A 12,242-nucleotide genomic window follows, 5' to 3' on the forward strand; every position below is an offset into this window, starting at 1 on the left:
CCTAATGCCCATTCTACTTACTGTCCTCACACACAGCATTACCACTCACACACTTGTGCATCCACCTGGTGGACTTGCCACTAACACAGTACTGAATACTGCTAACAATGCAGCAGGAAGAGGGCCAGGAAGGAAAGAAGGCCAATGGATGGCTTTGCTGTCTAGATTTATGTCAACTCGGCACAAAACTAGAGTCACCTGAGAGGAAGAAACCTCCACTGAAAAAGATGCCTCTATAAAATCAGGCTGAGGGTCAGCCTGTGGAGCATTTTCTTAATTAACAATTGATAGGGAGGGCCTAGCCCATTGTGGGTGGAGCCACTGCTAGGCTGGTGGTCCTGGGCAATGTAAGGAATCAGGCAAGTCATGGGAGCTAGCCTATAAGAAGCACCCCTCCACATCCTTGGCATCAGCTCCTACCTCCAGGTTCCTGCCTAGTTTGAGTTCTTCTCCTAACTTCCTTCAGTGATGGACTACAATGTGGAACTATAAGCTGAACAAAGTCCCTCCTCCCCAGCTTGCTTTTTGGGTCATGCTTTTCCATCACAGCAACAGAAACCCTAACTAAGACAATGGGGCTGACCTTCTTGTCCAGAAACACATGGCTACACACAAACACCCAAGTCCATGGCACCCTGAGACATCACAGATTCCCCACTTCCCTCCTCCCCCTCTTTGCTGCTCTTAGCACCAGTTTGAGGGCCTAACCATTCTATTTTGTGTGTCCTACAGCTGCAGAGGAGTGACAGGCACCAGGGTTACCTGTGGCACCTCCACAGCAGACATAGAGAAGACATGAAGGCAGAAGATCTTGGAGCCATTGTAGCCAACGACGAAGCCCTGCAGCTTCTGCTGGTGCACTGGGAAGGTGCTGGCCTTGATGTTGAGGTAACCTCCTCCGGAGAAGCAAAGCATGTCCTCACACTGGGTGTTCCAGGCCACACTGTTGGCATTTGGTTCCTGAGGGACAGAGGCTTGTGAGGCTCTGACACCACTCCCATTTTTCACTCCCACCCATTCTTAAAGCCTGGTGTCCCTGGAGTACAGACAGCAGGATGGAGAGAAAGGAGGAGAGGGGTCAGAGAAGAAGGGACGAGGTAAACTCCTCTGTGTACTGGTGATGATGGACGTTTTGGATATGTGCTACTTTTAAAATAAATTATCCCCTCCATATTTTAATCACTCCATAGTAAGTGGAAATTTAGCAAGGTAGGATTCCATTTCTGTTAAAGGAAGCAGGTTGGTACTGCTCTGTGGTAGCTGACTGGGCATGTATAAGAGCCTGGGTCCCATTTCCAGCATGAGAGCAGGAGTGTACACACTTCCATACATCGCTACCTACCCAGGAAGGAGGCGGAAAGTGGTCACCCTGAGGATTAACAGTGACGGCTTTTGGGTAAGTGGAACTGTGGGGGGGACTTCCATTTTCTTTGCCTTTTTTGTTTTTGTTTTTGTTTGTTTGTTTGTTGCTTGTCTTGTTTCTTTGGTCATGAACTTCCATTGTTTTTTATAATAAGCAAAAGAATGGGGAGTTTTTTCAAAATTAGAAAGTACATTGTCTCTACATGTGTAATTTTATACTAAAAACACAGTCACACCAGGAGGTACCCACTCTACCAATATTCTGCTCAACTCTAGAGGCCTGGGGCCAACAGAGACTCACTCCTCTCTCCCTTGAGTCTTCTATCCTTAGCATGGACCACTTTTAAATGAAAAATATTGGTACTTTCCATTTGAAGGGGCAAATGCAGTGGATGACAGACCAGGAAGGTTGTGTCTCCTGGCAAGACCTGAGAACCACCTTTGCTACTTCTCCAGAGAAGCTGCAGTAAGGGCCATGCACCTTTTCAACCTCCACGCAGGACACACTGGGGGGCTCTAGGTCCAGGCAGTGGTGGTACTGAGGCTGGGGAGAAGGGCAACATTCAGGGTTATTTGCTCCTGGGCTGTTCCTGTGACAATTCTGTGAGAATGTACCGTCTAGTTTCATGTTAGTATGAGGAAGGAATGCGGTCTAGTTAGCATACAAAAGGTCCTAGGTTTGATCTCAGCAGAATATATCATCTCTAGTCCCAGTACTTAGGAAGTGGAGGTAAGGAATCATCCTAAAGTTCATCCTCACCTGGAGGCTAGCCTGAGCTATGGAGAGATCCTGTCTCAAAAAAAAAAAAAAAAGGCAGTTTCATGATAGCCTGAAATTGAGACTCACAGAGGTCCATGAATGCAGATGAGTCTGAAAACAATGGGTATATTTTCTTTCCCCTAAACCCTCTTCTTCCTCTGTGACATGATATAACTGAAGTCATTTTGGGCTACTAGTAGCTATGTAGCTCTGTCTAATGGACTGAGGAAAGCCAAGCACTTCTACCCTGCTGGGTCTGTTGCCAAGGACAAGGAGAGTCTTGGAAGAGGACCCATGTTTATCTATGACATTGGGAAACTGCAGGACAAACCAGAGATCAGAGGCTCCAGTCTCAGGGGCTCCTCATTCCATATGAATTAACTCTGACTGCTCGAAATGCCCCAAAGAGGCCAAGAACAGCCCTCCTGTGGCAGAAAGGCAGGCAAGTGATGGGTGCAGTCTTTGGACTGCTCAGCGACACACTCCTTTCAATCACAGGACCAATGCTGTGGGAACAATGCCCATTCCCAGTGACCCATGCAGCCGTTGTGCCACAGTCATCTGTGGAACAAGCCTAGGATGAGCTTCTTCATGTCCCTCCTTCCTGGTGTGCCTTAGGCCACTGCTAACAACTGCCAGTCCTGGGTAAGGGACTCACAGACTTCATCAAAACAGTCACCACCACACACTGACTCGGTCACCAGACTTGTCACTGTCCACTCAAGTACTGCTTATGGCTATGTGAAACGGGGGTTGCTTGTCCATCTCTCTGACAAGGAAACCCGTACTCAAGAGGCTGGCCCAGCTCCCCTCCTTCCTGGGGCTTTACAGATTCTACCTGTGCTGGGTCCCAGGCCCCTGTGGTTCCTCCCAGATAGGGCTGGGTGCCTCGCTGCACAACTGGGAAGTGCAGTGCAGGTCCCTGTTCCAAGGACTGTGTCTCCATCTAGGACTTCACCTGGAAAAGCAGCTCCTTCGTGTGGATGTCATACACCAGGCACGTGTCATTTTCATCCACCACAGCCAGCTTGTTCCGGGAGGCACTCATGTCCAAGCAGCGCACGGCTGTGGCCTGCTTCAGCAGGACAATAGCAAAGAGATTGTCCACAAAGATCTTCAGAATCTGGCGAAATTTCAGAGAAATAAGTGTGAGTTTCCACAGCAACCAGACCCTGGACCACTGCCAGACTCTTGGCATCCCATGTGTTCTACAAGAACAACACCCACTAACTCCTCCAGAGCTGTGTGCAGAGAAAAGACTCATTAAATAAAGCAGGGGATGGGGTGGGGGAGGTGGGTACCATCCTTAAGAGTCCAAAAGCATGGTTCATAGGAGGTCACTGAAGCAACAACAGGCCTGAGACATGCCAAACTCACTCTAATGTCTATGCGAACTGCGGTCATTTTTAATGATACTGCTTAAACTGCAGAGTAGAGGAGTCATACACTAACACAGGAAGGGCTACTGTAAACACAGGGGCGACATCTGGTATAAAGTAATAATGATGGTGCTGATGGTGACAGCTGCCATTCACTGACATCCCTGTTTCTGACAGCCCTGTGAAGAAACAGTATTGTCCTTATTTGGACAACTTGAGCCTCAGAGAGGCAAACTCATCTGCCCAGGGCCATACAGCTAGTGGGAAGGAATGTGTTCCCAGGTTAGCCTGACCCCAAAGTCATGCTCTCAGCCTCCCATGAGACCTGACAGCTGATTGAGGAAGTTGCAGATTCCCCACCACTTGGGTGCTGCTGCCTGACAGCTCCTACTGATCTCATGCTCCGCAACTTCCGTCCCCAGCAAAGACCTGACAAGCTTCAGCCATAGCCATCTGCTACACAGCTTGGCTCTCAGGCTAATGCAGTTATATTTTCACTTTCAAATTTCTATGTAGCCCACATAGAACTTTCTTATTTTAAGCAAAGAATGTAGATGAACACACAGAGAATCTGTTCAACTTCATGCAGCCTAGATTTCCTAATCGATTTGTCCAAACAGTCCATTTTTCTTTTAGGTTCTAGTAACACCCTAAGGACTAGCACCATCTAGGCCCCAGACAGGAACACTGACTAATCCAGGCACTGCCTAATAAGGCTCTGACCTCGTGAACAATCTCTGCCTGCCTCTCTAGCAATCCACTAAAGCCGTGTCTCCAACAAATCCCACCTTTGGGGTGACCTTAAGCACACTGATCCCTGCTACGTGCAGCTTCAAAGCCATGGCACCAGCTCTGACAGGTGTAAGCACACTGTGAGTCTGAGAGCAACGGCATTTTGGCCTGAAGCTGTCTTTATGAAAGTAAACTCCAGGGCTGGAGAGATGGCTCAGTGGTTAAGAGCACTGACTGTTCTTTCAGAGGTCCCCAGTTCAAATCCCAGCAACCACATGGTGGCTCACAACCATCTGTAATGAGATCTAATGCCCTCTTCTAGTGTATCTGAAGACAGCTACAGTGTACTTATAGATAATAAATAAACAAATCTTTAAAAAAGAAAAAAAGAAAAAAAAAGAAAAGGAAAGAGAAGAAAAACTCCAGGCTGTCTACAACCCATCGCATGTCATCCCAGTCGGGAAACCTGTGTCTGCCTGGCCAGCAAGCTCCATGGTAGCACATGAAGACTCACCTGGCCGTTCTTCAGGCCTACCAACAGACCTTCTCTTCCAGCGGGGCCACCAATCACCTTGATGTAGCGAATGAGAGATTCCATCTGCCATTCCCTTTCCTTCACTCCACTGAAGGACAGGCACTGTAGCCGTTTCTCCTAGGAAGCAACCAAAGCTCAGCATGGAGGTTCAGAGAAAGAGTGCGTGCAGCCCTCTTAGGGGAACCGTCCTTCACCATCAGTGGTAATCTAACCCTGGCTCTTCCCGATCCTGCCATCACTAATCCACCACAGGCTGCCTTAGGAGCTATCTGTAACATGGACCTCCAGAGCCAGCAGCAACAGGCCACTGACTTGCTGCAACTAGTCTCTAACTTGGGGTAGCCCTAAGTGGTAAGGGGCTTGAGACCCTCACATAGGTTTTACACGAGAATGGCTCCTAAACAATTTCCTCCTTTTTAACAGGTCTGGGCAAGATCAGGTCCACCCACAGTAGGCTTTTTTTCAAAGTCTTTCCAAAACTCCTCTTGACACTAACCTAAAGACTTTTAGAGACCTATGACTGGGGATAAAATTTCTTTTGCAAAACCAAACCAAACCAAACCAAACCAAACCAAACCCTTCTTAAAGTACTCATTCTCAACGTGTGGGTCACGACCCCTTTGGGGGCTACATATCCTGCATACCAGATTACCAGATATTTACATTATGATTCATATCAGTAGTAAAATTACAGTTATGAATTAGCATAGAAATAATTTTTTGGGTAGGGTCACAACGTGAGAAATGGTCTCAGAGGGTTACAGCATTAGGAAAGTTGAGAACCACTGCCTTAGAGACTCTTTTTTGGTGGTACAGATCTATAGTTCCAAGTACTCTGGAGGATGGGGCAGGAGGAGCATTGCAAGTTCAAGGTTTGCCTGGGCTACAGAGTGAGTTCAAGAACAGCCTGGGAAACTTAGTAAAACCTTGTCTCAAAAATTAATAAAAAAGTGGTGGGGAGAGAAGACTGGGGATATGGTTCCATTGCAGAGGACTTTCCTATTGTAGGCAAGGCCCTGGGTTCAATTCCTAATGCCTCAAGAGAAAAAGGAAAAAATGGAATTCTCTTAGGAGGTAAAATTCTACTTATAAAAATCTATCCTAGGGGGTTGGGGATTTAGCTCAGTGGTAGAGCGCTTGCCTAGGAAGCACAAGGTCCTGGGTTCGGGTCCCCAGCTCCGAAAAAAAAACCAAAAAAAAAAAAAAAAAATCTATCCTAGATGGGTGTGGCACATGCCTTCAACTCGGCACTCAGGAGGTAAATTGGGGATCATGAGCTTGAGGCCAGCTTGATCAACTTAGGAAAACACTATCTAAAAAAACCAAAACAAACAAACAAACAAAAAACCCAAACCAGAGCTGCACTGTAAGACATTTACAGTATATCCAATCCCAGTGTATCAACATGCTCCACTGTCCACAACCAGCACAGCCATAGACTGACCTCCTCTCCCTGACAACAAGACTCATCTAGATGCCAAGGGCCAGCCACTGAGTGATGAGCGTCTCTTTCCCCGAGGAAGACCCCTGCCCTGGGGGAGGAAGGATGAGCTGCCCACCTGGCACAGGATGATGTGGTCAGCACACACCACCAGCAGGTTGCACTCAAACTTCTTGACAATTTTCTCCTTTACCCGGTAGTGCATGTCTGCCGAGTCATCAGAGTACAACTCATAGATGAGGATCTTCTCTGGCAGCTGGATAGCTAATCGATTCTTGTAGATGGCAATTTTCTTGACAAGCTCTCTGCATTTAATCCGAACTGTCAACGGAGGGAAAGAGACTCTAGCAAAAGGTTGTTAAGTAGGGTGAAAGGCAGAGAAATTAAAAGCCATCATTTATTTATTTAATGCTCCTGACAATTAAAGTGACACACTCTCATTACAAAAATCTTTAACGGGCTGGAGAGACAGGCAGCTCAGTGGTTAAGAGCACTGCTGCTCTCTGAAGACCTGGGTTTGATTCCCAGTATCCACATGGCTCACAACCATCTTAACTCCAGTTCCTGGGGATCTGTTACCCTCTTCTGGCCTCTCGGGCACTGCACACACATGGCACACAGACACACATGTAAAGTAAAGCTGAATCAATCTGTTAAAAGCTCTCCCAGAGCACCTGCCACGTGCAGGCGGCTGTGTTGAGTGGGGAGCAGAGCTACACATGCTACCATTTCAGGGAGAAACAGCGATCGGGCAGTCAGTGCTACTGCCTACATGTCTGAGGACACCTACACTCCTTACTCTGCATAGCAAGCAAGGCCCCTAGTGATCAAGAGCCCACCACAATGACAAATTTCAAGGCTGGCCACACCCCTGCAACCTTCCTGACCACGGGGACTTCCATACAGTAGGCTCTGCCTCTCTACAGACCAAGTGAGGTAAACAACGCAAAGAGGACTTGCTGAGCTGTCCCCGTGGCTACATTCCCACCACCTAGATTGAATGTTCAAAACAGAGATCTACCCTGGCAGGGACAAAAGAAGCCACCCTGAATCTACAGGATGGTCCATATGTGGGACCTCTATGCAAGACACCCAGCCATATCTGGTCAGCAGCATCCAGACAGCATGTGTGCTCAGCACATCTGGATATGGACACAGCTCGGTGGAGCCTGACCTCCTTAACCAACAGAGCTACTACATGAACAGAAGGGAACTGTCAGGGCTCAGACTGTGAGAGCACAGATCCCTGATCCTCTGACCAAGCCTGAGCCTATCTACTGCCCCTACTTGTCCAGTAGAAAGACCACCAAGAAGTGAGTAGAGGCTGAGGGAAAAGTATTCCAAAGCGGCTCTGACCAGAGATGGTAAATGTCCACAAAGCCCCATGCAGTTCAGTCATTACAGCTCTGACTTGTCAGCCTCATGGAATTATTGTAAAATGTAATGAGTTGGTGCTTTTTAAAAACAAAACAAAACAGGTTTTATTGCTTTGGCTAGGTCCTCAAAGAGATCTGCATCCTCCTTCTACGGCCAAAAGCTAAAGCAAGGCCAGGGAGACATTTCCCATTATTTTGCATTGCACTGTCACCAGCCCAAGCCCAGACCCTTTGCTGGTGTCTATAAGCAAGGGCAAGCTCTCTCTTACCTTTCTGCTCTGTGATCAGGTGTTGCACAATGACATCTGTCATGCTGTCCCTGTAGGCATACCGATCCTTGTAGAGTCCGTGAACTGTGCTAAAGATAAGCTGGTAGAAGGAAATGGTGCCATCCTGGCAGCCTACCACCTGTGGAGAAGGGTGCTGTCAATCTAGACTGAGGGGAGAAGCAGTCTCCCTTCCACCTGTTAGGAGCAATGGCTGAGAATCTGAGTGGCTGACCTGGTGCTCAGGGCCTCCTCTAGCAATGCTCTGCAGGATGAACTTCCTCTACTCACCACGTAATTGGAGTCAGGTTTCACTCTACAGGTCCACACCCAGGAGTTCTGCTCCCCAACGGTCCCCAGTCGCACTCCATCCTTGGTGAAAAGAGATACCTGCTTGTCTGAACCCCCTACCAAAATGTACTCTCCTTTGGTGAAGTAGCTGATGCAACAGGGGTCAAAGTTCAGTGGCCGATCCTTCCCGATCTGAGGAAAAAGAACACACACCAAGTGAAAGACCAATCCACAACCACAACAGTAAGGGTTCCCCCCACCAACATTAGTCAGATAGAGGGAATGTTAGGAAGGCAAGGGGGCTGCCCAGTCTTATCTCCTGAGCTACTCCATTTCCTACACAGGACTCTCCACCTCTGGAACTCACTCTTCCCCTCAACCCAGCCAAACCCTTGGCCCCTAAAGTCTGCCATGCCTGACCTAAATGTTGGGAAGTTAGCCAGACTTCCTCAACCAACCTGGAGACCAGGGAGTCTTTCCCTCAATTGCCCACCTCACACATGGTCAGCAACTCACCTCAGCTTCTTTTCTGTTTATTTTCTGAGAGTATTCACTTGAAAAGACTGCCCTGTATTCTTTATTCAAGAAAGATAACCCTAAAAACCTAGTTTTTGCTTTAAGGTTTAGGGTCAACTTCCAAGTGTTTTCCTATTTATAAATCTGGTAAAGTGAGCAGTCGGTCGATGCTGACAGTTTAATGAGTGCAATTTTGAACACATAAAACCACTGAAACAGTCAGCTCCAATTTCAACTTAGTTAATTCCCTTCAACTAATTTAAACTACAATTATAAATTTAGTATGTTCACTTTTCTTTCCTTTTTAGGAATTTGAAATGCCTAACAACCAAAAGCTTCCCTCCTACCTCCCAATGCTACAAAGTCTAATAAGAAAACTCCGGCACCTGTCACTGACACTGAGGGCTGAATCTGCCGCTGAGACTTAGGGCTCCTCTTCCAAGTCACAACTAACTAAGTCAGGATAACTACAAGGACCAACTGAAGGCAGAAGCAAGTGACCAGAGCAGGCAGAAACTGAGCAAGGGGAACAGCTTCAGGCAAGAGTCTCTCAACACTGGCCCTTTCAGCTCCTTTTTGGATGGGCATGGAGTTTGAGGTGGGATACTGTAGAAAGGAAGGCCAGAAGGAAGCCCATTCTGTACACGAGCTCTGCTCACCATCTGGAAACCTTTAGCTACCTACCCACATGACTCACAGGTGAAGCCAAAACCTGTACTAGGATCTCAGCTGCTGCCCACAGAAAATACAGGGCAGAGCACAGCAGCACCAACTACCGGATCTCCCTCTCTCCTTCCCTCCCTCTATTCCTTTCTCCTTTCCCTACCCTCCCACACTTGCCTTCAGAGGAACGTGAGAGAAATTAGTTTCTATGGTGTACAATTTATAATTCCCAGAATATAATTGAAAATTTCAAAAAGCAGGATAATATGGGGTTGGAGGGAAGGCTCAGAGTTTAAGAGCACTGGTTGCTCTTACAGAGGACCTGGCAACTACATGGTAGTTTACTGGACTCTGTAACTCCTATTCCAGGATCTAACGCCCTCTGTTGGCTGCTGTGGGCACTGCACACATGAGGCACATAGATGCGTACAGGCAAAGCATCCAAACATATTAAACTATTTTTTAAAGTAGGAAAATGTGAATCTTATTTGAGAAAAGACAATCAGCAAGGCCAGACCCATGGTGGTTCAGATGCTGGAACAAGCAGATGAAAACTTTGAACCACCTGGGATAACATGGTTCACAATACTAAGGAAGGGGCTGGAGATGGCTCAGTGGTTAGGAGCACGGACTGCTCCTGCAGTCGGCTTGAACTGGGCTCCCACAGGGAACTGGAAGACGAAGTGGCTAAAATAAGTCACTGGATGACTTTAACAGACAGAGAGATTATGAAGAGTCAAGTAAGTGACTGGAATCTGAAGGAATAGAAAGAATGAAGAAAATAAAATGTATCTGAAGAAATGAAGGCCAGAGTTTGATCACCTTTTAATTTTTTCCCTTCCCTTCATCATGCTTTTTGAAAAGAATAAATATATAGGGTTTTTTTTGTTTGTTTGGTTTTTTTTTTTTTTAAGCCTGGTGAATCCCAAGCAGGGAAATACAATGAGTCTCTTTAAAGTCTAATATTACTTTTCATTGAAAATCATTTGTATAAAAATCAGAGCTTTTGTTTGCTCATTTGTTTTTGTTTTGTTTTGTGGTTTTTGGAGACAGGGTTTCTTTGTGTAGCTTTGGTTGTCCTGGAACTCAAGAGACTTGCCTCCCTCTGCTTCCTGAGTGCTGGGATTAAAGGTGGGTACCACACCACCTGGCTAAAAGTCAGTTTTTAATTCAATTATATCTTATAAATAGTCATCACTAGACTAATCTGACAGACTTCTAGCATCTGTCTGGTCAGGTTCCAAACTAGCTGTGGCCACAGGCTAAACCATGTTCTTGAGGCCAATGGCCTCTCAAGACCTCGATTTTCTTACAGGTACAGCAATGGTGGTAGCAGTTCCTCCAGAGTAACTTGAGGACTAAAAGAGCTAGTCCTGTAAACAGCACAACAGTATCTGCACCAAGGAACACCAGCTGTGGCTACTAAGCCACAGCCTGGGCAAACACTACAAATGTCTAAAAGGCCAAAATTACACAAATGTTACCTAATTCTGACAAGAATGTTGGCTTTGTTTTAGCAAACCTTATCCTGTATTTAATCCCCAAATCACTCCAGAGTTGAAAAGATACTTAAAAACCAAGAAACAACTTCACTGTCCCAAACAAGTTACCATCTGTGCCACGGTTTGGACTTTAAATGACTCTCAAAAACTCTTGTCTAAGGCTCAGTCCCCAGCCAACATTATGGAAAGGAGGATAAAGTTTAAGGGGCGGGACCTAGTTGAAAGAAACATGTCACTGGATATGTCCTCTTAAAAGCATATTGGAAGTTCTCAAAGATCTAGTCAAGTAATCCAATCTGGGTTTCAATCCCATGCTCCACCATTTTCCAACTATGTGGTACGTACTGCTCTGGTCTTGGTCTTGGTCTCTCATTTCTAAAAGTGCATAATTAAAGTCTCTTTTCACAGTGCTCAACACACTTGTAGAAGAAAAGACCAAGTACTGGGCACAGGATCTGAAGTCAAGCTCAATATGCAGATGCTGGCAATGATCGTGCATAGTCACTGGTAACACTCTCAGAAGTGCACTATCAAAGTGTGCTATAGCTGACATGTGTGAGTGGGTTTGCATGGTGCTACATACCTGTTTCCCACTCAGCTGGTAGAAGGAAAGTTTCTGTCCCCAGTCAGCTACAGCCAGGATGTCATTATGTTCCTCTCTAATCAACAGAAGACAAAAGAGGTTATAAGGGGGCACAGTCTGCTGATGATTGTGGCTAGGGGCTCAACAAACAACAGGAAAAAGAAAGCCCTGGCCAAGCTTGTCAGGGAGCCAAGTACTACACAGCCATACTGGGGCCAGCATTACAATCAGACCAACCATCAATCAGTCCAGAGACAGGTTTGGCCCTCCTGGGATCTGCTATTGCACTGACTCCTAGCCGTGAATGGTCTGGGCTAGGACATGGCTACGGCAGCAGAAGGTAAGCCCCTTGTTTCAGACTTTCTGGGGAGCAACTTGAAGGATGAGCATGGTGGCACACCAAAGGGTACCTTCTCCTGTGTACTGTTAAATGTGAGGAGTAGCCATGAGACATAGCTCATAGTGAGGAGGCTAGACTGTTCTAGTAGATGGAATTTCCTCAGTATTCCTGAAGAAGAAGATTGACACCCACACCCAAGTTCCCTTACAGTCGGGGTTCTTGAAAAGATAAAATGGCATCTGAATAAATCTCATTTGAAGATCAACAACTGCCATTGGAAACAGGCCTATAGATCTGTGCCGTGGAACGGGACTTCAGGACCAGAACCTAGGAGAAAGGCCTCCACTCAGATGGGAAGCCAACCACTTAGAATGCAGAGAGAGGTTTCCCAGCCTGAAGGCTGGAACAAAATTCTTCCCAAGTGGCTGAGCCTCTATTAACGCCTGCTTCCCTAAGCCCAGGGTCTGACAGTCACCTGGCAGCACCAGTAGCCACA

General features: G+C 46.7%; 1 protein-coding gene across 3 annotated transcripts in view; it reads right to left on the reverse strand.

Annotated features, from left to right (window-relative positions):
- The window catches only part of Ift122 (intraflagellar transport 122), a 68,366-nt gene that overhangs the window by 29,517 nt on the left and 26,607 nt on the right, over positions 1–12,242 (reverse strand). For all 3 annotated transcript variants that reach the window (XM_032905863.1, XM_032905862.1, XM_032905861.1), the window contains 7 exons: positions 11,407–11,482; positions 8,143–8,334; positions 7,855–7,993; positions 6,328–6,530; positions 4,748–4,885; positions 3,081–3,245; positions 763–960 (listed from right to left, as the gene is read on the reverse strand). In XM_032905863.1, coding sequence (XP_032761754.1) covers positions 763–960; positions 3,081–3,245; positions 4,748–4,885; positions 6,328–6,530; positions 7,855–7,993; positions 8,143–8,334; positions 11,407–11,482 — 1,111 coding nt within the window. The remainder of the gene's footprint in view (positions 1–762; positions 961–3,080; positions 3,246–4,747; positions 4,886–6,327; positions 6,531–7,854; positions 7,994–8,142; positions 8,335–11,406; positions 11,483–12,242) is intronic.

The sequence above is a fragment of the Rattus rattus genome, chromosome 6 (assembly GCF_011064425.1).
Source record: "Rattus rattus isolate New Zealand chromosome 6, Rrattus_CSIRO_v1, whole genome shotgun sequence".
Lineage (NCBI taxonomy): Eukaryota > Metazoa > Chordata > Mammalia > Rodentia > Muridae > Rattus > Rattus rattus.